The 25,067-nt window shown below is 40.5% G+C and overlaps 1 protein-coding gene across 8 annotated transcripts in view; it reads left to right on the top strand.

Moving 5' to 3' along the window:
• LOC140534585 (putative tetratricopeptide repeat protein 41) overlaps positions 1-25,067 on the top strand; it is a 72,081-nt gene extending 47,014 nt beyond the window's left edge. For 4 of the 8 annotated variants that reach the window (XM_072655764.1, XM_072655761.1, XM_072655763.1 and 1 more), the window contains 9 exons: positions 383-581; positions 3,584-3,762; positions 8,898-9,037; positions 9,675-9,843; positions 14,050-14,197; positions 19,330-19,479; positions 20,434-20,567; positions 24,058-24,187; positions 24,273-25,067. In XM_072655764.1, coding sequence (XP_072511865.1) covers positions 383-581; positions 3,584-3,762; positions 8,898-9,037; positions 9,675-9,843; positions 14,050-14,197; positions 19,330-19,479; positions 20,434-20,567; positions 24,058-24,187; positions 24,273-24,927 — 1,904 coding nt within the window. In that variant the 3' untranslated portion in view covers positions 24,928-25,067. Of the gene's footprint in view, positions 1-382; positions 582-3,583; positions 3,763-8,897; positions 9,038-9,674; positions 9,844-14,049; positions 14,198-19,329; positions 19,480-20,433; positions 20,568-24,057; positions 24,188-24,211 lie in introns of all 8 variants that reach the window. The other 4 variants (XM_072655766.1, XM_072655765.1, XM_072655768.1 and 1 more) reach the window with 4 other exon arrangements.

Raw genomic sequence — 25,067 nt, 5'->3', positions numbered from 1 at the left:
TTTAAATATATCCAATAAAATACATCAGGAATAAAAAGGAAAACAAATTATATTCGAGAACATTGATCAAAATATTTTTAAAAATGTCTGTGGAAACCAGTTTATGAACTCTTGACAAAGATGAAAAATAGTTGTAGTTGGAGAGTGTTTATATTCTACCCAGGTGATAGTCCCAGGGATAATTAATGGAGGTCCTTCTTCCCCTATCCAGACTGACTTTCATGGACTTTTCAGTCTGGTTCCTGTCTCCCTTGGCTTTCCCAACCTCCCTGGTCATAAAATAAATTTGCATATCCCATATTTCATATGGCAGGCTTTAGGTAGGTTGGATGTAATCAAGAAGAATGAGAAGGTGGTTAACTTGTGACTGGTTTTGAACTAGGTGTAATCACGCCTGTCAGAGAAAGCAGTCCATATTCCTTTCAGAACCCCATGAATTGCAAGAAAACCAATTTACATCGGATCCTGACTCAGTTCTTCCAGAGACAAACCAGATTTTGGAGAGCGTATGCAGAATTGCCTTGGCATCTGAAAATGAGTGGCAACTGGGAGGAACTATGCAATTTTATCACAAATCCCAAGTAAGCTTCACTATTTTCATATGATCGTGTTGTGTGAAAGGACTCGAAAGGGTTTGTTTTGTACTAGGGTTGGGGTGTGTATCGAGATGCTATGAAGGCAGGAAGGGAATTCTTTTCATTGATTTGTATTGTGTGGCACAACATCTCATCGCTTTCCCTGCCATGTACAAGAGCAAGATACCACTGCTTTTCATACACTCCCTTCTCTGCCTAGGACAGTTGGAAACTAGGTGGAAAGACCAGAAGGAAAGGGAACAGAGCCATAGTCTATGCTTGGAGAAGGAAGGTGGGGTTCCTTTTGCCAACGTTTCAGTTTGTCAAGTGGGGCCAATTCAGTACGTACTTTGAGGGAATTATATAAATCAGGAATCTTATATTTTAATGATTTTCTAGGAATTGATCTAGGAATTTTTTTCCTTCCAATATACTCTGATTCTTGAAATTTTGCCCAATTTTAGTAAGAGTTCAATCTATTATTTTTTTGGTTTTCTTTTCTATTTCTTTTGAACTTATCTGTTAAGTGTCTTAAAAAGAGAAATTGATGTTTGTTTAGGGTATAAGGAGTACCCATCCAATTTTTAGAAAACTATTAGCTGCATCAGCAAAGAAAAACCTTACTTGCTTTTTATAAAGGACTTTCAATGCAGCACCATCTTCTAGTGCAGATTTCTATAAAGGACATTTTCCCATAGAAAAAATAATAAAATTGGAGAGGACTTAGCATCAATGATGAATCATACCTTTGACCCATAATATGTCATAAAAGCAAAGACTGAATAATTACAAACTTCTTTAACTATAATATTGACATTTATTATAGCACTTTATGGTTTGAAAAGCACTTTATAAATATTACCTCATTTTATCTTCACAATACCCTAGGAAGTGTTATTCCCATTTTATAGATAAGAAAACTGAGATTGAAGGCAGGTAAAGGGCTTGCCCAGGTTCACACAGCTACTAAGTATCTGAGGCTGGATTTGAATTGAGTCTTTCCTAATTGCAAGTCTACTGTACTTCTCTATTCTACTACCTAGGGGCCAGCCTTCAGGCAAAGAGACCTAAGTTCAAGTACTGCCTTTGACACATACTTGCTGGGTGACCCTGGGCAAGTCACTTGTCTTTTCAGAGCTATGGGCAATTCTCTAAGAGAAGATTTGGAACTGCATTGGTAGACAGAGTTCCTTGTGCCCACTGAAACTGAAATCATAGGTTCAGTCTCTATCTTTATGACTAATCTAACAATATAACAAAAGTACAACAACAAAATATTAGAAACCTGGCCCAAAATCAATATGGTAGCTCTAATAAGCATTAAGTAGTATATTAGAAATAATTTTGCTTGCCTTCTTGAATTTAAAAGGGATTTTGGGGGCTAATTTAGTTGGCACAAAACTCTCTTAAAAAAGGCATACAAGAAAATTTGGATCCAAGGTGTCTTCTTTTCTTTACAATTGTCCCTATAGTCAGCAAGGCTCTTCAAAATATTATTCCTTTCATTTTATAGCTCTGTTATAGTCAGGGTTTAATGCATGGTGGTGGTTGATGGGGCTTTTCCCCTTGAAAGCCATGTTAAAAAGTTAGTGTTCCTTTTGCCTTCTCCCATCTTCTCAGTTCATTCAAAGTTTTAACTTCAGTCTCTGAGTATTGGGCCACCAGGATACGGTTATGAAGTCAGAACACTTCCTATTTGATTGGAATGTTGGGGGGATCGGGGCTGGGACAAGGGAACCCAACCAGTAGTCCATTAACAGGGACTTTGTGAAGTGGACATTTCCAAACATTTCCCTCAGAATTGCCCAAGGCTGACATGAAATTGTACTTGACAGGACCATATACACATCTGTTAATGCCAAAGAGTTGGACATGACTAATTGACCAAACAACCTAAAAGATCAACTCAGGTTAAAGAGATAAAAGTCTCAGAAGAGGAGGTCTGAGTGCTCTAAGACAGTCATGGGTAGGGCTCAGAGAAAGGGGTGGGAACTAACTCATTTTTTGCAAAGTTTTTAAAAATAAATCATGGCCCATTTAAAAGAGTGCCCCTTTAAAAAGGGTGGGAGGAGGGTCTATGTTCACCCCTTTGGACTGAGGGCTAGCTACTGCTCCTGTCCAATATTTTAGTACCTAGATTCATTACTTCTGCTTACAATCCTATTTAAGGTTTGTTATTATTTTAGCGAGGCTAACATAAAAAAGCTTGAGCTTTGATAAAAGGCAAAATTTGAAATTAAAGAATAGGGATAAGATTAACCCTCTGATTTTTTGGTATAGAGAACTCCCAAGTGAGGAAAGTCCTTCTACCAAAGCACGTCACCACCTTCTCCAAAGCTTAGAGAGCTACTTAGAGATCATGAATCCTTTTTTGTTAATAATCACTATAGGCTGTAATCAAAGGAGATATTTTTATTTAAGTGAATTATCATCTTTGGAGAAGGGAAGATGTAAATTGAAACATAAACTAATGAATTGGTAAAGTTTACTTCCCACTGTCGATCTTAGACAAGCCGACAACAAGCATTTATTAAGCACCTACTATGTGACGCTCACTGCGCTAATGCTGGGGATGCAAAGAAAGGCAAAAACAGTCCATTTCCTCAAGGAGCTCCTGGCCTAAGGAGGCTACAGCATGCAAAGAAGTCTGCTCTTCAGGCTATAGCTGGGACATTTTAAAAACACATTGGATTTACACCTTTTGTCCATGGACGGTATTCTGTGTTTAGATCCGTAACTATGGTTGTATTTTCCATCTTAAGAAGATCTGAATCCATTTCTGTTTTTCCTCCCTATCCATTCTTCAGAGGCCAATTCACATTTAGACCTGGCTAGATAGAAACCATTACATAAAGGCTGGGTTGGGTACCATGTCCAATTTGTTGATCTAAATCATGTTGATTGAGAAAAATATAAGTTGAGTAATGATTTAGTTCATAAGTTCCTTAAGAATAACTTCTTTCAAGTACTAGATTATGTGTTATTTTCTTAATATGTTGTTTTAACAGAACTCTGGCCATAATATCCCAAACCACAAGGCCAACCTTCTGGATAAAGCTCCATCTTATCCATTACTGGAATGTGTTAGCAGAAGCTGGCTGCGATACAACAGGGGCCTACCTAAGTATGGTGAAAAAGATGATAACTTACAAGATCTATAAAATAAAAGAAAGGCATACATGGACAGGTATCACATGACTTGCGGTTTAGAAATTTACAAATAAGAAAATGTTAACAGTCAATAGCCTTTCTTTCTTTTTTGCCTGGATGCATGTTGACTAAATGCCACCCAGTGTCTGGGGCATGGTTGGAAAGCAAATCTTCCCTGACTTCAACTCTGCTGCTCTACCTGAAATCCGTAGGACAAATGCCTCTCTCTAGTCTATAAGTATCTTTACATTCTTGTGGGTAGGAAGAGGAAGACCAGGCATGACTAACCAGGCATTGACTGTTTGTTGTTGTTGTTTAGTAGCATTTATTCTATTGCCTTGAATTTCTTCTATTTACTCACTCACCCCAGCCATTCAGCACATTTGCCAAAATCTCTGAACTACCCCACTCAACAACACCTGGATACTTTGATGGAGCCAGGAGCTCATGGAGAGTGGGGCTTTCTCAGAGTACACCCTTGTCTTTTCATCCTTTGTGATTCTCATCCATGTCCTCCCATGGAGAATCTACCCAGAGATCTTTCTTTAGGTCTTTCATGGAATAGTCTTCAGGCAGTCTGTTATCCCTTGCTGTGTAACTTGGTTGCTTTGTAAGATGTTGCCCTCTGCTGGCTCCACCTGAACCCAGGACCCTGAACTCCTGTGCATCCCAGCCATGTTCACCTGCCTCCCTGGAGGATGACCAGCCTGTGCGCCTTCATACCCCACCCCACCCATAGGCCACTTTCACCCTGTGTCACATCTATCCTTGAAGATTAAGTGTCTAAGGAGAGAAGGGACACAGGGTTATGGGACTGTGGTTGAGGCATGAAGGGACACAGACTGATCATCCTCTAGGGAGGCTGGTGAACATGGTTGGGATACACAAGAGTTCAGGGTCCTGGGCTCAGATGGAGCCAGCAGAAGGCAACATCTGTCAGTTAGACCTATGGAATACTTCAGAAGCTCTGCAGTGCCTGGCACGTTCTTCATCTTGGTGTAGGGATCAAACGTGTAGAACTCCTGCATCCAGGCTGCTGTGCCGAGGGTGTGGTAGCTGCAGAGGTGCTGATGAACTACCACCAGGGGTAGAAGGAGAGGGAGCAGATTATGAGTATGGGGTTGGTAGCTGTGGAGGCAGGGAGACTTATGAAATCTTTGTAATAGTCAAGGCAAAAGGCATCTTGAGCCTGGACTAGGGGGATGTCAGTGAGAGTGGAGAGAGGGGCATAGATACAAGCCTTGGCATCCTAATCTTCCTCTAAAACTTGGTCTTTAGTGTTAAACAGTGTTCTCAATTTTGAACTCAAGCAGATCATCTTCATTAGCATCCACTGAACCTGAAATCCAAATGAAATCCATGTCTTAAAGCTTTGAACTACAACCTAATTTTACGTTGGCTTAATCCAGTGGCAAAACATTGCACCTTTAGATTCCATGGTTTTACTAACCCCCGAGAGCCATTCAGCAGTTACCTAATTTTACCATGAGATGGCAGACCTGTGTCTCTAAAGAATACCATCTCCTCAGCCACTGATCAAGGAAAGACTATCTACAAATTTGAAAATGACCAGCATATTTCAAGTTTAATTCCTAGAAAGAAAAAAAAAATCACCCCTCATTTCTTTCGCAGAAATATAGTACTTCCAAAGTGCACCTTAATGAGAATTCCATGAACCTACGAGAGCTCAGAGCAGTCCACCAGTCTTTACCTGCTGGAGGTTGGCATAGATGACAGAGATCATGTCTCCTTACTCAGAGCATACAGGCTAGTTGGGGAGATGAGATGTGTTTACTGCAAAAGCAGCTGGGAGGTCCAGGGCCTTGGTATCTGCATCTTCACCTTACTCTGACAAATGCTGCTGGAGCCCTGTTCCACCTCAGAGCTATTTGTCTTCCTTTTTTTTAGTGGCAGATGGACTTTGGCAGTTGCAGCAATGATCTGTCATCCTCAGAGGCCTGTTTGAATCCTTACTTGACAAAGGTTCTGCATTGATCAAGCAAGGGGTTCTAGCCTATATAATCCATGGTCCAGATGCTAAGCAATAACTTTGTGGGGAGTTACCACAGGAAACCTGGTGTAAGGAGCCATGCACAGGACTCTACAGGGCTCCTCTAAGCCTACAGCAAGGTTTCCTAGCATCTGTTGTGAGTGACTTTATTTTGGGAGGACTGAAAAGTTTATTAGGAGTGAGTCTAGTGGTCCCCTAGAGACGAGTAGTGGTGTGAGAGAATGGGGGAAGCCAGGCATTTAGAAATGGGCTAGCTTTGTTTTCTGAGACCTTTGTGATGAACCCTCTGATTAGGGGGTTCTTGTCTATACCCTTGAGGTCAATGGCGATGGTGTGGCCACTACAACAGGAATGGAGGCTACAATGAATGACTAGGGGTGAAGCGGGGGAGACTAGCCCCCAGTTGTGAAGAAACTTTCTTATCCTCCAGTCTATGTTTAGTGACGATTTTGTTGTTGTTAAGCCATGTCTGACTCTGTGACCCCATATGGGGTTTTCTTGGGAAAGATCCTGGAATGGTTTGCCATTTTCTTCTCCAGTGGATTAAGGCCAACAGACGTTAAGTGACTTGTCCAAGGTCATTAAAGCTAGTGAGTGTCTGAGGCCAGATTTGAAGTCAGGTCTTCCTGACTCCAAGCCCAGTGCTTTATCCACTGAGCCACCTATCTGCCTTAGCTTACCCCTTCTTTCTTTAATCCACATGATCACTGAGTCTGAATGTTAGCTCTATTAATTCACAGATTTGCAAGGGCCAGAGTCCTATTAATAGATCCTTTTATTCCTCAAACTCCATCCCTAAATTATTAATGCTACCTACTCCCAACTTCCAAAGCTGAGAGCAGTCCAAATTCACTGATAGAAGCTGTTACTGACCATCCTATTTGTCTCATTTCAAATATAGAGATAGCTTCATCTTATTTCTGAGACAGAGATTCAAATATGATTAAGAATTTGCCTGAAATTGTAGGTATTCTCCTCCCAGTTTTCCTATAATCAGAGGACCCTGTATCTTATCTTATGCACAAGACTGTTTAAATATTAGCTCACAGTAGCCAGCAAGGCCTTCTTTGTTTCTACCTACCTTTAAAGGTAGATGCGGGAATCCTGGTGGGCTCAGACTGAGGCACTGGCATGGGATGAGATGAGAGCCTGGAGTGCCAACCCCTGGACAACAGGGCATGGAGGAATGGTGTCAGAACTGTAGAGTGCTGGGGCCTCTGGGAACCTCTAGTCTAGGAAAGTGTGTTACGACCTTTGTTAACAAAAGGGAGGAGAGAAATGGGACTTAGCCAGAGAAGACAGAAAAGGGAAGGGGAGGTTTCCTTCCTTGCTTGCTTCCTTGCTTCCTTCCTTGCTTCCTTCCTTGCTTCCTTCCTTGCTTCCTTCCTTCCTTCCTTCCTTCCTTCCTTCCTTTCTTCCTTCCCTCCTTTCTTCCCTCCTTTCTTCCCTCCTTCCTCCCTCCCTTCTCTCTTCCTCCCCCCCCCACCCCCCCACCCCCCGTCTTTCAGATGAAGGAAAATTGAAAGCATTTTTTTTTTTTTTTTTGCTGGAAGATGGGTTGGGGAGAGTTGGGGAGATTTCAGATTATGGACAAGATACAAATATCTGTCCAATCATGGAAAGTGCTCTGTAATCATACGGCTAGACGTAGATACTTAAACGTTTGAATGGATCCACAATCTTGTTAGATCTCTGCTTGCTTGTCCCGGGGGACTTGTTCATATCCCCCACCGTTAGTTCACCACAGCAGGTCGGGGAGGCGGGGCTTTTCTCACTTCTTCCCAGCATCATGTTACCAGTGGAGTTGGGGCCATCTTCAGTTGTCTTGCCCATGTCTTGCCACTGAAAGGGAGACTGACAACTTTGCACAGCCCCACTTCACTAAAGTCCAGATTCACTTGCAAGTCAAGACATCACCTCCTGACACCACTGGTCCTCTCTGGGAACAAAGGGCCAACAACAGCCAGTAGAACATTGGGGATCTGTCCCAGTTCTCCACACAACCCACCCATCATCTTTAAGAAGCAGTGGCTGTGATGTCATGGCTGAGACTTTCTAAAGAAAAATGTCCCTATGGAGGGGAGGAGGGTCAGTGTGTATTTTCAGACAGGTAGCTATGGTTGAATCTGACTTACAGTGTTAACATAATGTTATCATAGGCCCACCCTTTGAGCAATTTGGACCTAGGAGACGTGTGTGTGTGTGTGTGTGTGTATGTGTAATATGGTTATGGGACAGACACCCTGCTTCCCTGGGTCTGCTTCTCTGCTAATTTGTACATACTCAGAGGCTATTATGTATATTGGTGATGCGATTATCTTCTCTCCCCCCATCCCCAAAATACCTTAATGTCAAATGCCACATCTTCATCACTTAAGAAGCCTGCCCTGCTTCCTTCTCCTTGCTCATCAACGTTAACTTAGCTTAGGTGCTCCTAGTCCGTATTTCGGTGTTCCTAAAGAGCTGGGATTTCCATTGATGAGGGTGCCCCCTTTATAGTCTCTCTCTGTCTTAGTAGACTATTTTCATGATTGACTTTGGCCAAAATTTTTTTTTAAATCTTTGTGCAGTGGTCATTTTTTTTTGATGATGATGCTGTGTGACTCTGGGTAAATCACTTTAACCTTCCTGGAGTTGCTTCCTCATCTGTAAAATGAGTGGACTGGGTCCCTCCCAGCTCTAGGCCTGTGATCCTTTGCCTATGAACCTTTCTGAACTTAACCAGGTAGTTGACAGATATATAATATGTCATTATGTCCATATTTGGAATCTTTCAAACTAAGTAGGACCCGCTGGGCCCGGGGCTCTGCTGGTTTGGTCTTTGAGAACCTGGAATCACCCCCCTGCTATGAAATGTTTGGGGCATGGGATTTTAGTGGAGGAGAATGCTAATCACTTTAAATATATTATTTAGAAATAATTAAGTATAGTGTCATAGCCTTTGGAGATAGAAAGGAGTTGAGTCCAAGCCTTTCATTTTACGGATGAGGAAACTGAGTTGCAGAGAAGGGCAAGGACAAGTATAAGGTCATAGGGGTAGTAAGCAGGAGAGCTGGCATTTAAACACCCATTCAGTTCTTTCTGTGCAATACCATGCTACCTGTAGGTTCTCTTGGTTTTCAAATGCACTGATAGATTATTTGTCTTTCCTGATATTTTAGAATTGAATTGCAAAATTTCTGACTTCGCAACCAATGAGAAATGCCAGCTAATCTGCTTTGTTGCAAGATTTTTGAATTATTTAGGCAGGACCAATGATGCTGAAGAACTGCTTATTACAGCTGAGGACTTAATGATAAAGGTAAGTTTAAAAATGATTCAAAATAAAAAAAAATTATCCTGTTATTTAGAAAACTTTCAACCATGTTTTCATTATTATTCTTTGGTTCTACAAATACATGAAGAAATCAATTGTTTGAGACAAAACTGAAGATTGTGCCCATTCCCTCAACCGTGTAACTGAGAAATACCGTGCAATTGGCTGTAAATAGCAGGGAGAAGGTAAAAGCCAGCAGACGTCCCTCTGGTTTAAAAAAATGTGTGGAAGCTAAATGAGAAATATAATGGTGGAGGGACAGAGACAGAGAGATAGACAGCCAGAGAGAGAGAGACAAAGACAGAGAGACAAAGAGACACACAGAGAGACAGAGAGAAACAGAAAGAGAAACAGAGAGAGGGAGAGAGAGAGAGAGAGTCTGCTTTCCCTGAGCAGGTCACAGCCAGCCTCTAACCTATGGTCTTAGCATGTTGCCTGAGGGAGGTTGGGATGATCTTGGTGCTCCCCAGCTAGTGAGTGTGCCCAAGACAGGTGGACTTCCTTCCAGATCAGGCCTTCTGGACACTACTGCCACTTCAAGGTCCCAGCTATGATATCTCGGAGGAAATGTACATTTAATTTGGACATTTACTGGCTCTGTTCTTTTTGGTTCTTTTTGCAGCATGACTTGGAATCTGAAATACTCTTCAAAGTACAACTCAGCTTGGGAGAGCTCTATTTAGAAATAGGATCCTTACAGAAGGCCTTTTATTTTTTCCAAAGAGCATGGGTCACATGGAGACAGTTGACACCAAGTGGCTTACACAATCTGGAAAGACTGAAGCAGAAAGGTAGATAGGGGGAAGTTTACAAGGAATTCCATAGGGTCTTTCCATGTACCCCTGAGCCAAATCAACACTGGAAGCTGAACAGATTTGTGAGAAAAGGGAAGCTGCTTTCCTAGAGGCCTCCTGGTATGCTGGGAACAAAGGTTCCATTCAGGGCTGTTTGGGAGCCAGCTTCCTAAACTATGTTTCCTATTTATCTTGTATGTAGCATGTTTGTATACTTTTGTTTGTGTACATGTTGTCTCTACTATTAGGCTGTGAGCTCCTTGGAGGCAGTGCTATCTTTTGCCTCTTTGTATCCCCAGGCCTAGCACGGTGCCTGGCACATAGGTGCATGGTAACTGTTTACTGATTGATTTAAAAAATGCTTACCTTTCATTTATTTCTGTAAAACATCATCATTGTTCAGCTCCTGTATCATTCCACCAAACAAATCTACAAGGACTTCACTCATTGGAAGAAACAGTTTTTAATAAGTTCCTTTTTGGCTCTCGAAATGCCAAGTTCCATGATTCTTCCTTGCCAGGATGGTGTTTTCCACTGTTACCAAATGTTTTGCTTTGAAAAACTGAAATGTGCTATAGTATTACTCCTTCCAATGAAGCTGTTTCTCCCTTCTTCCCCAATCTCTGTTGTGTTTCTCACCCTTGTGGATTTGTAAGTAATCTGTGCTTTGTCAAGAGCCTTCCTGATAGAGCCTTCTTCTTCAGATGCTCCTGCCCAACCTCCTCCCTCCTATCTACCCAACCAGCTATACCTGACTGCAGTGGCTGAGCAAGGTGTCTCGAGCTGATGGTGCCATCGGGTGGTCAGCATGGAGGACTGGTTTCACTTGTCTCAAGAAAGAACAAGTGTGAGAATGATGACTCATCCCAGGCAGCCTTTTCCTCACCCATCCTTGATGACCTCCTCTCTTCTTACCTGCCTTTTTCACATTACTCTCCCCTTGCCTTTCCATATTCTGTTTAGGAATGGGAGAAAAAAAGACCCTGATGTGACTTGACCTCTCTGACCCTCAGTTTCCTCGCCCAGGTGCATCTGTTCAAGTGTCATCTTGTTCAGGCCCCTTATTTTACGGAAAGGAAGCTGAGAGCTAGAGAAGGAGTGATTTTTTTTTGTGGCAGTAGTGGTGATAATCAACAAACAGTAAACATGGTGGTATCTTATATTTTCTGCCCTTTTCTTTCCCTGTCTGATGGTCAGTTCATAGGCAGCTGGAGTGTGTTGTTTGCCTATCTGACCTCTTCCTATTTTTTCATCAGGGATGTCCTTGATACCCATATAGAATATTGGTGTAATGATTTCATAAAAATTTGAAAGCAGGCATGCTCTGTCTTTTGAGCAGTGATTTCATCCATATGTCGACCTTCAGTCTCCTAATCCAGAAAGTGAGGGCAATAGTTATACTACCTTCCTCATAAGGTTGTAGTAAGGAAAGCAACTTTGCAAACCTCAAAAGTGCTATAGAAATCTGAGTTTGATAGTAGGGATCAAGGAGAGGAGATTACTTTATGTAGTGACCCTGCCCAAGTCTCTTTCCCTCTCTGATCCTATTTTCTGATGTGTTCAGTGAAGAGGTTGGAATACATAGTATCTAAGGTCCCTTTGTCCATGAATGAACTGGCTGTGTGAGCGTGGGCAGATCACCTTTCTGCTTCTCAGTCTCCCTATTTGTTAAATAAAGGGTTTGGAATGGAATGAGAGGAAACATTTATTAAGCTCCTACTACGTGCCAGGCACTGTACTAAGGCCTTTTACTAATATTATCTCATTTGATCCTAACAACCACCCTGGGAGACGAATGATATACTCAATCCTTGATATTTGCAGATTAACAAACTTTTGGGACTTGAATTATTTCTGTGATTTTATTAGTAATCTCACTTTCACTTTTATATTGGCAAAGTGTATGGCTGTGTGCAATAGAGAAAAAAATGAAGGACATCATGGATGCAGGTTTGTGGAGCGGCTGGTATCCTACTAGTTGCTCCACTGGTCTTGTTTACCCTACTGTTGTAAAGAGTTCCTTGTGCATTCGGAGTATCAGGTGTAATGTTCAGATCTTGCCAAGTCTCAGAGGTGGCCAAAGTAGAGAGGTTCATGGCGGTAGAGCATTGTCTGAAATCAGTGTTGTTTAAAAAATTTTTTTTTTTGAGATATTAGTACAGAAGATCACAGAATTCTAGATAATTGCTAGTGAGAAAAAATGTTTTGCATATTACCGATTTTATTTGCATTTTATAGGTTATTTCATGGTTGCTGTGTTAGGAAAAGTACATATTATCAGAATTAATGTTTTCTTATAAAGAATTGTACACCAAAAAGTGTATTTTCAGCAATCTCTAGTGAAAGATTATAGCTTTTGGTAGCTGTGGGAACCTAACCTCCTATTTCCTATAGGTCCAGTGTATCAACATTAGTGGCTTTCTTTTTGTTTTTGTTTTTTTTTAATTTTGCACCATTTTCTATAATGTTACCTCTGTAAAAGCTGAGGAGTGATTATATGATCTCATTTTACAGTTGAAGAAACTGAGACAGACAGGGGTTAAGTGGGTTGCCCAAAGTCAAACAGTGTCTAAGGCTGCATTTGAACTCCTGACTCTAGGGTCAGCGCTTCTATCCAAGGTGCCACCTGGTCTGTTTTTGACAGGTTAGATGAAATCAGTGATCTCTGTGCATTTTTCTATGATGCCAATAACATCCTGACTCTTTAGAAATTGGAATTGAAGAATTCTGCATGTAAATAACCAGGAATAAACTGAGTAAAAATGACAAGCAATGTCTGAAGGACACATCTTCCAAACAGTCTCCTCATTTCTGTTCAAGAAGCTGCATTTGTGAGGGCATTGACTTAAGTCATAGCAATCTCCAGCATCTGTGGCTTTCAAACACACAGGAAACAATGCTGACTGTTGTGTGTAATTTTAGTTGCTAAAGGTTCTGCCATTTGCAGGGGTTCATATGTGAATTAAGCATAGTGGTGCCACAGAGATGTGAATCTGAATGACTAATGTGGAAAAGACACTGGGATTGTTTCAACAGATGCTCCTAAGTATTTTTCTCATGTGCCATCTAATCACTTATATGGATATTGTGTGTGTGTGTGTGTGTGTGTGTATATGTATATATATGTGTGTATATATAGTCAGTGTGACGTATTGTGGGGGGGCATTCTTAGTCTTAGTCAGTCTAGTTAAGACATGCACCCCCTTCTCAGATTGTTTTTAAATGCATGAGGAAGATACGTTGGATTACAAAAGGAGCCAGTTATATTGGAATAGTTATCAAAAATATTAAAAAACAGCCACAGTAAATTCATGCCTCCAAAGTAAAAGAAAATGAGAGAGAGAGACGAAGACAGAAAGTGCTACTGAGTCTGGTGATGAAGAAAGACCTTGTGTTGGAGGAGAAAACTAAGCTGTGCTTTGAAGGATGTTGGGGATTTCTTTAAAGTGGATGAGGAACACCTTCTGGATGTGGTGTGTGCTTGTGCAAAAGTGTGGAGGTGGGAGATAGAATATCATGCATGGAGAGTAGCTAGGAGGCTAGTGTGACTGGAACAGAGAGCGAGGGTAGGAGAGAAATAGGAAATAAGACCTCAAAGGGAGGTGGGATCAGCTTGGATAGGGCTTTACATGCTAGGTGGAGGACCTTGCATTTTATCCTGGTGATAATAGGGAGTCAGTGAATATTTGTGAGTAAGGATGGGACATGGTCAGATCAGTATTTTAGAAATATCAATTCTGGAGCTGTGTGGAGAATACCATGGACAGAAAGACAAATTGGGAGGCTATCGTCTGCTATGGTCCAAGCAATAAGTGACAAGGGTATAAACTATGATATAGGCAGTATGAGTGGAGAGAAGAGGGTGAATATGAAAGACATTGTATGGGTAGGATTGATAAGACCAGCCGGCAGACTACATAGAAACCATTTACGTCAATTGCCTAATTTTATAGATGGGGAACCCGAAGTCCACAGTGGGGATGTGGCTGGTCCAAAGTCACATAGGTAGTAATTTGAACCCAGGACCTCTGTCTGTATATCCAGTGTTCTTGCCACAAATCACATTCCCATTAAGTATCTTGGCAATAGAAGATAAAGCAGGGATTGTCAGAAATCCTTTGTATCTCGACATCTTTTGTAATTAATCCATTGTCAGATGCATTTCAAGCATCATGTTCCTTTTTTGATACCTTTTCCCTGCAGGCAGGGTGTTACATAACCTGGCAAAGACTATGAGCCAAGGATCTGTAAAGGAAAATCACTTGCTGGAGAATACTGTTGACCTCTCGAAACAACTCACTTGTAGCCCATATGATTTTGCTATGCTAAAATGCACAGAAGGTATTCTGAAGTAAGTATGTCCATCATTTAACATATTTTTGCTTTTATGCAGAGTCTTTAGTGATGACTGTATTTCATGCAAATGAAATTCCCACCTGCCATTTAACTAAGAAACAGAAGTCCTGACCTTCAAAAGTAATTTGGCTAAATGCGGGATGTAATTTTGCATGACTACATGTTTGTAGCAGGGGTTTTATTTTTCTTGCTTTATTGATGGCTAGAGGGAAGGAGTTTTGGGAGGGAGAGAGTATAGATCTGAAGCATTTAATTTTAAAAGTCATTTGTGGGGAGAATTCTAGGAAGATGGAGGAATAGGTCAGAAAACTTTCAGCTTTCCAAATTTCCTCTCCAAAAAAAAAAGATGGAACATGGCCTCAGAGTGAATGTAGATCAGCAGAAATAAACAAAAGTCAAGGTAAAGCAGTTGCTCTAAGACAACCTAAGAAGACCGCAGAAAAGACCTGGCCTGAAGTGAAATGCAAACACCCCTAGGCTATCTCTGCAGAACTGATAAACGGTATGTCCTGGAGGGCAGTTGGGTTGAGAGGCAGCCTCAACCTTAGAAACTTCCATTTCACAGACAGTGTGGGAGTCTGCTGGCTAAGGAGAAGACTGAAGAACCTTCCACTGTTGAGCAATGCCAAACACAACTATATTAACCAGATGTCTCCTAGGCTGGGCTGCTGCTGTCAGGCAGAAGGAGCTAGCACACATCTGCTGAGGGCAGTAGCAGAAGGGTGAGGACTCTGCTGACTATGGGCTCTTGCAGGAGAGAAGAGTCCCTGGTTTCAATTCCAGGGAAGGGAGGACAGCTGTAGTTTGCAGCTACGAGGTGAACCATATGGAGCGAGATCTTTTGGGGGATAGTATGGCTGGGGGCTCTAGCTGTACCGTAGGAATGGAGAGCCCAAGGTAGGGTCTCAGGACAGACCTCAGAAAATAACAAGTTATTAGGACCTGAGTCTTGGAGCATCATTCTCCATACCTTGGGATTAAAACTTGATTACACTAATAGCTGTTAAAACCAAAATAAAACAAAAATGAATAAATAAAAATGAGTAAGCAAAGGAGAAAGAACCCAACCATAGACAGCTACTATGGGGATAGAGAAGATCTGGATTCATATTCTGAGGAAGATAATGGAGCTTAAAAAGTCACTCCTCTTTCCATGAGAAATGTCAAATGGTTCCAAGCACAAAAAGAGTTCTTGGAAGAACTTAAAAAGGACTTTAAAAATCAAATAAGAGAGATGAAGGAAAAATAGAAAAAAAATCAAAGCAGTCCAAGAAAATCGAGAAAATTATGAAAAGAGTCAACCAACTAGAAACAGAGAATCAAAAACTTAAGAGAAACAATAATTCCTTGAAAACTAGAACTGGGCAAGGGGAAGTTAATGACATTCTAAGACACCAAGAAATAATTTAAAAAAATCAAAAGAATGAAAACATAGAAGAGAAAGTAAAATATCTCATAAAAAAAACCCAGCTGATTTGGAGAACAGATTGAGAAGAAATTATATAAGAATAATTTAACTACCTGAAAATTGTGATAAAAAAGAAACTTGATATGATAAGAAATTATCAAGGAAAATTGCTCTGAAGTTCTAGACCAAAAAGGCAAAGCAGAAATAGAAAAATCTACTGATCACTACCTGAAAAAGATTCCAAGAGGAAAACTTATAGGAATATCATAGCCAAGTTTCAAAGCTCTCAGATCAAGGGGAAAATATTGGAAGCAAAAAGAAAAAAACAATTTAAATGTCATGGAGCTACAATAAGGATTACCTATGATCCAGCAGCTACGATGTTGAAGGACTGTAGGTCTTGGAATACTATATTCTATAGAGCAAAAGAACTGGGATTTCAACCATGGGTAACTTACCCAGCAAAGTAAAATATAATCCTGAATGAAAAAAAGAAATGGACATTTAACAAATTGAAAGACTTTCAGGCTTTTGTGACAAGAATCTCAGAACTTAAAAGAAAATTCAACATATAATGTCCAGGAGAAATATAAGGTAAACATTAAAAACCAATTATAAGGGACTCAAGGTCAAATTGTTTACTTTGTGTATTTAAATATATTAGCAGTAATCTTATGATTGTCATCATTATTTGGGTAGTTTGAAGGAAAGACCTGGGCTGAGCTAGGTATGATGGGGTGATTCTAAAAAACAAAACTGTAGGGAAAGATAAAAAGGAATAATTATCTCATACAAATGAGTCATAAAAGGAAAAATTGAGATAGAAGAAGCTAGTAGGGGTGGAGGACAGGTAGTGTCAGAACCTTACTTTCATCAGGAATGGATTAAAGAGGAAACAACATATATATCTAGAAGGGTATAAGAATCTTCTAAATTTAAAAGAAATAAGAGGTCAAGGGGATAGAGAACAGGGGGAGGATAAGGGAGAGATTCTTTTTTTTAAATTAATTTATTTATTTTCTGTTTTCTACAATCACTTCCATATGTCTTAAATTTTCTCCCCCTCGCTCTCCCCTCCCTCCACTAGATGGCATGCAATCTTATTTGGGTTTGACACATACATTATTACAGACATATTATTAACAACCACATTTGCACATTAGTCATGTTGCATAGAAGAGTTAAAATTAGTGGGAGAAACCGTGAGAAAAACCAAAACCAAACAAAACATAACACAAGAGAAAATAGACTACTTCATTCTGCATTCTGCTTCCATAGTTCTTTCTCTGGATTTGGATGGCATTTTGCTTCAAAAGTCCTTTGGGAATGTTTTAGGTCCTTATATTGCTGTGAAGGGCTAAGTCTATCAGAAACAGTCCTCACACACTGTGGCTGTGGTGTACAATGTTCTCCTCATTTTACTGCTCATTTTACTCAGCATCAGTTCATATAAGTCCTTCTAGGCCTCTCTGAAGTCCTCCTGTTCATCATTTCTTATAGCACATTAGTATTCCATCTTGATAAGCCTTTATTAAGCACCTTCTGTGTTATAGGCATTGTGTTAAGTGCTTAGGATACAAAGAAAAGCAAAACAGCAAAACCAGTCCCTGCACTCATGGAACTTATCATCTAAATGGAGAGACAAACCTACCAAAATGTACAATTCAGGTATATATGGGGTAAATTGGAGAGAGATTTCATTTACATACCACAACTTGTTCAGCCATTCCCCAGTTGACAAAGAGAGCTGCTTATATATTTTTGTACGTGTGGGAGCTTTTCCCATTTTTATATCTCTTTGGGGCACAGTCCTAGAAGTGATATTGCTGGGTCAAAGGGTATGTACATTTTTGTAGCCCTTTGGGCATAGTTCCAAATTGCTCTCCAGAATGGTTGGATCAGCTCGCAACTCCACCGTCAATGAATGAGTGTTCTAACTCTCTCACATCTCCAACATTTATTATCTTCCTGTTTTGTCATGTTAGCCAATCTGATAGGTATAATGTGGTACCTCAGAGTTGTTTTGATTTGCATCTCTCTAATCAATAGTGATTTAGAAAATTTTTTCATATGACTGTAGATCACTTTAATTTCTTCCTCTGAAAACTGCCTGTTCATATTCTTTGACCGTTTATTAATTGGGAATGATGAGAGATTCTTAGAAGAATGGGTAGGTTAAGGAATAGGAGGGTAAAGTAGCAGGTAGAAGTAAAGTAGAATAATGAGGATGGGTAGGGTAAATAGAGTGGGAAGGATAGTGAGGAAAAATGGGAAGGAAGAAAATACACAACAAGTAATTGTAACTTAGAATGTCAATGGGATGAATTTACCCATAAAATGGAAACTGATGGCAGATTAAAAATCTGAATTCAACAATATGTTGCTTTTTAGGAAACATTATAAAGATGAAAGATACACACAAAGATAAAATAAAGGGCAGGTATAGAATTTATTACATTAAAAAAAGCAGGGATAGTAATCATGATCTCAGGCAAAGTTAAAATAGATTTAATCAAAAGAGAAAAATAGAGAAACTATACTATGTCTCAGCAGTATTATTCAGTATTGTTTTAGACCACTGAAAATAACTAGATAATATAAAATATCTGAACATATACCTGCCAAAACAGACACAGGAACTATATGGACAGAAACATAAAACAATTTTTATACAAATAAAGTGAGGTTTAAATAATTGAAGTAATATTTATTGTTCATAGGTAGATAAAGCCAATATAATTATTAAAATGACAATTTTACCTAACTAATTTATTTATTCAATGTCATCCTGATTAAATTACTAAAAATAAAAGCCTTACCAAATTAGAAAAAATAATAACAATATTCATTTGGAAGAACAAAAGGTCAGGAACTTCAAAGAAACCAGAGAAAAAAGATGTAAAGAAAGAAGATTTAGTAGTATCAGACCTTAAATTATATTATAAGGTAAGAGCATTGTTGAAGTCTAAAATGGATAATTTCAGTGATTTTAAAATAAAAATCTCTTGTATAAATAAATCGTATATAGCCAAGAATAGAAGGAATGCAGAAAATTGAGGCAAAAACTTTCAGAGACAATCTCTCAGATAGAATCTGACTGGATTGGAATATTGTTGTGGTGTAGGAAATAATGGAAAGACTTAGGAAGGAAGATACTTTCAACCTTCAGAGAAACAGATGACAAATGGAAATAAGCATAGTTTGGTCTTACATATATGTGTATGAGTGTATGTTTATGGATGTTTATGTGTGGAAATTTATTGTTTTATATTGAATTCTCTCTTTTAGTCTGCTATGTACATGGCAGTGTTTTTTCTTTACTCATTTTGTATTTAAGTTTAAAATAAATTAAAAAATTACTAAATACAAGTAATTTGGCCATATTACCTCCAAACACTTTTTTGTCACCCTGCTAACATTTGATTAATTTAACTAAATGTCTTTTGCTTTCAAATGGTGCCTCCTTTGGCTGGCTGCTAAAATACATGTGAGGGCTTTCTCTGGCTTTGAGTGACTGTTGAGCCATCCTCACGAAGTAGCTTGAACCTAGGGTAGCCTTTGAGGGGCCATGAGCACTACATGTAGACCCCTGAATTTGTTTCTCCAGATAGAATTTTATATGAAATAAAAGATTAATGGAAGGATAACTTCTAGTAACTCACAAGATGTCACCCAGTCATTATGCCTAGTAAATAACACATGATATATTTTACTTTCAGATCTCTTGGTGGGAACTTTTCTATTGCAAAATTGAAATTTCAAGAATGTTTAAGTATCCGAAAAAGTTTATTTGGAGAGAATCATTTCTTAGTTGGAGAAATTAAAGAATATTTGGCAGATTTAATAAGTGGCCATAAAAAGACTGAAAAGTAAGGCTGAATAAAGAGTTCCAAGTAATGGAGTTTGTGTTCTGTGACCTTTTTCTCCAAGATACCAGTAGCTAGAAGGGTTGAGATTCCTACCAAGGGGGATAATTTTGCTCCTGATTCCTCTCTGCTTGCAAACACACCGACCAAAATGTCCTTATTTCCAATCCAGTGAACAAGAGTTGAGAACAGCAGTTAGGTCACAGCAACATGAGAGCAAGATAGAGTAGCCAGGAAGCTAATGGCAAGGCTAGTTGAACTTAACTAGGGGAGGCCTGCAGCCATGCTCAGGATCTTCAGTGTTTTTCCTTCTCCCCTGCCTCCATTGCCAAATCCCAAGAACTGCTGCCTTTCAGGAGGCAAGTAGCTCAAAGTCACTGGCACATCAAACCTCTGCCCAGATGAAGGGATTGGCCAGGTGAGAAACTAGGGGTACAGGGAGTATGGGGTGAGGGGTGAGGCTGGGTGAGTGGGGCTGCATAATGGGTAATGAAGGAGATGGGCACAGAGAAGGATTCCCAAGATGGCCCCAAAGGGATGGATGGAGGGCATGACACAGTAAATATCAGTATTCTGTAACTTAAATCAAATTTTCTTTTTCTTTCTCTCTCTTTCTTCCTCCCTTCCTCATCCTTCCTTTTTCTCTTAATTTTTTTCTTTCTTTCCCTTTCTTTCCCTTTCCTGTCTTTCTTTCCCTTTCTTTGATTCATTCTTTCTTTCCCTTCCTTCCTTCCTTCTTTCCTTCCTTCCTTCCTTCCTTCCTTCCTTCCTTCCTTCCTTCCTTCCTTCCTTCCTTCCTTCCTTCCTTTCTCTCTCTCTCTCCCTCTCTTTCCCTCCCTCCCTCCCTTCTTCCCTTCCTTCCTTCCTTCCTCCCTCTCCTCTTTCTCTCTCTCTCTCTCTTTCTTCCTCCCTCCCTCCCTCCTCCTTTTCTCTCTCCCCACTTTCTCTTTCTTTCAGATATCAAAGGAAAAATGCAGTTGACTATTACAGAGGAGTGATAAACATAAAAGAAAACATGGAACTCTTGACTAATTCCTTCCAAGTGAAAAAGCAGCTGAATATCAGCCTCAGCAATGTCATGTGTAAATTAGGTAATTAGCTTACGTTATTGTTAGTTGGTGGCCTTTGGGAGGTAGCACAGTGCTTTGGGTTCAAGTCCTGCTCCTGACAGGGGCCATGAGATCATAGGTGAGCACTGAGCCTCTGTGTTATTCTTGCCAGGTTATTTTGCAGAACAAAGGAGATATGGGTCCATCAGACCCTCACTCTTTAAAGGGCCATAATTGTTACTCTGCTCAACCCAAACCTCTCAACCTTTATTTTAAACTAAATCAATCAACATACATTTCTTATGCACCTACTATGTGCTGGGCACTGTACTAGGTACTGGGGATATACTCCAAAGAATGAAACAATCCTTACTTGACAAGAGTTTACAATATAATGGGAGAGACAACAAGCACATATTTTATATATATGAAAATATCTCAGTTACATGGGATTTATTTTAATTTTTCAGGAGTAGGTTTAATATTTTCTGAGCCATGGACCAAGAGGGCCCCAGGAGAATGGCAACTGTGCCCATCAATTGAAGCCCCAGCTCTTGGCCTCCTTTAGGATACAGCCCCAGCCTGACTTGTAATTGGAATGCCAGGGCTATGCCTTCCACTTCTTGAGTCTTTCTAATACCCTTTAAATTGTTCTGTAAATCCTTAGAAAGTCTGTGGTTTCAAGTCCCTGCCTCTGATTGGCTCTCTGCACCATAGTCAATGCTCTTCATGAGTGGCTATGCCTGAAAACTTCTGATCCAACTGGTGATGAGCCTCTCTGACCCTGACTAGGCCAGCCCTTGAACCAAAAACATAGTCATACTTGTTATCACTGAGCCCAGATCCATAAAGAGTACGCAATATATTCTGTTAACTGATAGGAACATTGATGCAGATTTTGTAAGTTACAGGGTAGGAGGGAACTTTAAGTCAGAAACTGGCTGTGCTGGAACAAGGGGAGTATGGCTTTTGGAGATGAGTGGCAGATGGATAGGTAGGGACTACATGGGAACCAGGCAGTACTGGACTCCCCTAAATCAGCTCCTGAAGGCAGCTTATGTGGCGCCATAGTGGATAAAGTGCCAGACCTGGAGTCAGGAAGACTCATCTTCTTGAGTTCAAATCTGGCTTTAGACACTTCCTAGCGATGTGGCCCTGGGCAAGTCACTTCACCCTGTTTGCCTCAGTTTTCCTATCTGTAAAATGAGCTGGAGAAAGAAATGGCAAACTGCCCCAGTATCTTTGCCAAGAAAACCTCAAATGGGGTCACAGAGAATCAGATATGACTGGAAAATTACTGAACAACATGGTCAGGACATGTGCTCATTATACCAGGCAGAATTTGAGGAACATGAAGGCAAGTGTCGGCAGCCACTTCCATCATACTCATCCCTAGAACTTTGATGGTAGTCTCTCATAGAACCAATAGCTTCGAGGGGGGAAATGATGCTCTGACTCTCCCCACTCTTGGAGGACCCTTTGTCTCCCCAGTTGCTCTGGGAAGTAGGTCTGCATTAAGGGGTAGGTCCAGTGTCTGCTTCCTATTGGTAAGTTGATGAATCAGGATTCAGTGTGGCCTTAAATGAATTGTCATCCTGAGGAATTCCAAGATTAGAGCCTGGGTTTGGAGCTGTCTTCAAAGTTCAGGGTTTGAATGCTAAGCTTTCCAACAATTCTAAGACCCAACCAATATTGGTGGAGCTCAGCTCTCCTGGGCTTCCAGGTTAGGTGGGATGAGACACAAAAGACATCTGCTTAGCCTGCTGGGGGCATAATTCAGTAATTCATCAGATCACAGGATTTCGAGTGGGAAAGAACCCAGGCCAATCCCCTCATTTTATTTATGTCTTTCATTTATGTTTGTTTGTTTATTATACTTATTTATTACTTATGTTTCTGATATCATACTCATTTCCCAATGCATAGATTTATGCTATATGATGTAGATGACTGTTCCAAAACAGATTTTTGCCAAACAACTTTCCAGTTTTCCCAGCAGTTTTTATCAAACTTTCAGTAGTTTTGTTCAACTTCAGAGTGTTTTTGAGTTTAATGAACACTCAGTCTTGTCATATGGGGAGACACTTCCCAATACCACATGGGTCATAAGAAGCAGAGCTGGGATTGAAAACCAGGTCTCACATCCTGTATCCTTGACACTTACACCCCAGCTGCCACCTAAATTCACTAAATTAACTTAAAAGGGAGACAAATGGGTTGCTAAGAAGAACTAGCCTCAGGAAGACCATCCTGAGATTTCAAGATGCAGACCATGAGTTGGTCAGTCAATAAGCATTTATTAAGTATTTACTTTGTGCCAGGGACTGTGCTAAGCGCCAGGGATTCAAAAAGAGGCAAAAACAGTCCCTTCTCAAGGAGTTCACAAACTAATAGGGGTGACAACAAGCAGACAGAAATGTACAAACAGGCTACCCACAGGATAAGTTAGGGGATAGTTAAGAGAGGGAAGGCACTGAAATCAGGAGGGGTTGAGGAAGGCTTCTCATAGAAGATGAGATTTTACTTGGAACCTGAAGGAAGCCAGCGGGGCCAGGAGGCAAAGATCAGAGGGAGAGCACTCCAGGCATGGGGAACAACCAGTGAAAATGATGGGAGTTGAGAAATGGAGTGTCTGGTCATTGTATCAAAGAGTATGTGTCAGGGAGTGAAATGTAAGAAGACTGATTTGGTTGGAGGGAGCCAGGTGATAAAGGGCTTTGATTTTGTATTTGATCCTGGAGGGAATTGGGAGCCATGGGAGATTATTGCATAGAGTAATATGACTCAAAACATCCCATGAAGCATAAAACAATGAAGTAGTAGTTGTGATAGGCAGGCAGAAGTCACAGTTGGGTAGAACTAAGTCTGATTAGCACCTGTTAGCTAGAGAGGAGACAAATGAGGACATGGAAAGGCCTTAAGGTCATGTGTCAGTCTTTTTCTCCACTATGAAATACTAGGATGGGTCACAGAGTCCCTTTGTCATAGACTAATGCCAAGAAGATTCATGTATTGCAACTTGAATTTCAAGTTTATGAATGAAGCTATAAATTCAGCCCTTTTGTAATAGCAAGTCCAGCCAATAGGCACTTATTTGCCTACTGTGTGCCAGGCTCCATGCTAAGCGCCAGGAATACAAAGAAAGGCACAAGAAAGTGCCTGTCCTCAAGATGCTCCCAATCTAATGGGGAAAATGACATGAACATGACCATGTACAGACAAGAGATAGACAAGATAAATTGGAGATAATCAACAAAGGGACTATGGAAGGTGTGGAGAGGCTATGATCTACACCAATGGAAGGTGTGTTCACACCCACAAGATCCTGACACATAGAAGTATACAGACTGTAAAATACACTAGACACCAACAGAACACCCCTGGGTGTGAGCTCACCTTCATTACATTTAAATCACTCAATAGTTCCTTTACAAATGCACTTACTTCATTTTATCCATTTTAATTGTCAGTTTCTAAAGGTACACATTGAAATGTATGGGGATTAAGATATGTTTCTTTTCTTTCTACCTAGTTGGTCAGTTGATTAAAATTGATTCTTCCAGTCAGTCGGAACAAGAGGCAACTGGATTTTTGCACAGGGCACTTGATTTAAGAGTTACTTACCTGGGCCCTTCTCATTCCTCCACCTGTGAGCTCCTCCGGTAAGTCTCTGTTCTGTCTTTAAGACAGGTATTTCCTGGAATTCATGCCACCTCAAGACTACCTGGTCCCTTTTGCTTTCTGTAGCCTCCTGAGGGAGCTTGAGAGAAAAGGCCAAAACCAAGGGAGTCTTCAAGGCCGAAGCTCGAGCCACGAGAGTTTCAAGGGGATCTTGGTGCAGGAGAAAATCTCAAAGAGAAGGCTGGAATACCACCGGCCTCAAAACTTGAGCACCCTGAAATCTCCACTCAGCAGCAGCGCAGCTAAGCTGCAGAGGGCCATGAGCCTGGACTCCTACAAAGTCTCAGAGGACAGTAGCTCGAAAAGCCTTTTAGGGAAAGGGCAGAAGAGCACAAGATTCATCACCTGCAGCCCGACAAAGGAGATCATTAAGCAGCAGGTCCAAAACAATGTGGAAATATGGAGCTGTCGAGAGGACAATACCGTGTCAAAGAAAGAGAAAGATGCTTCTGGGAAAAACACAGCTTTCAGCAGCCCAGAGAACATGTTCAAATCTCCAAGAGAAATTGCCCCTTATAACTGGAGTCCACAAACCCCCGTGCCGGGGCCTTTTAATACCATGGGTTCCTTGGAAATTCCTTGCAGGCCACAGACTTCACCAGAAGATCAGCTCTTTCAGAAATCAGGAAGACATACCACTTTTCATAAACCCTCTCCACCCAAAAGACAGCAGACTGATATGAGATTGTTGAAAAAACTGAGTGAAAATAATAAGCAATAAAGACTGTTGTAGGCAACATCTACCAAACACACCCGTGCTCTTTCAAGTGTGACGTTATTTCTAAGCTTCCATTTGTCTATTTTTCATAAAACAGTTGGAGAAAATAAAGAGGAATATGAATGCCTTGATGAAGCTTATAA

This window comes from Notamacropus eugenii, chromosome 3 (assembly GCF_028372415.1).
Source record: "Notamacropus eugenii isolate mMacEug1 chromosome 3, mMacEug1.pri_v2, whole genome shotgun sequence".
NCBI classification, from domain to species: Eukaryota; Metazoa; Chordata; class Mammalia; order Diprotodontia; family Macropodidae; genus Notamacropus; species Notamacropus eugenii.
Note: the sequence above shows the minus strand (reverse complement) of the source record. Positions and strands in the feature narration are given on the sequence as shown.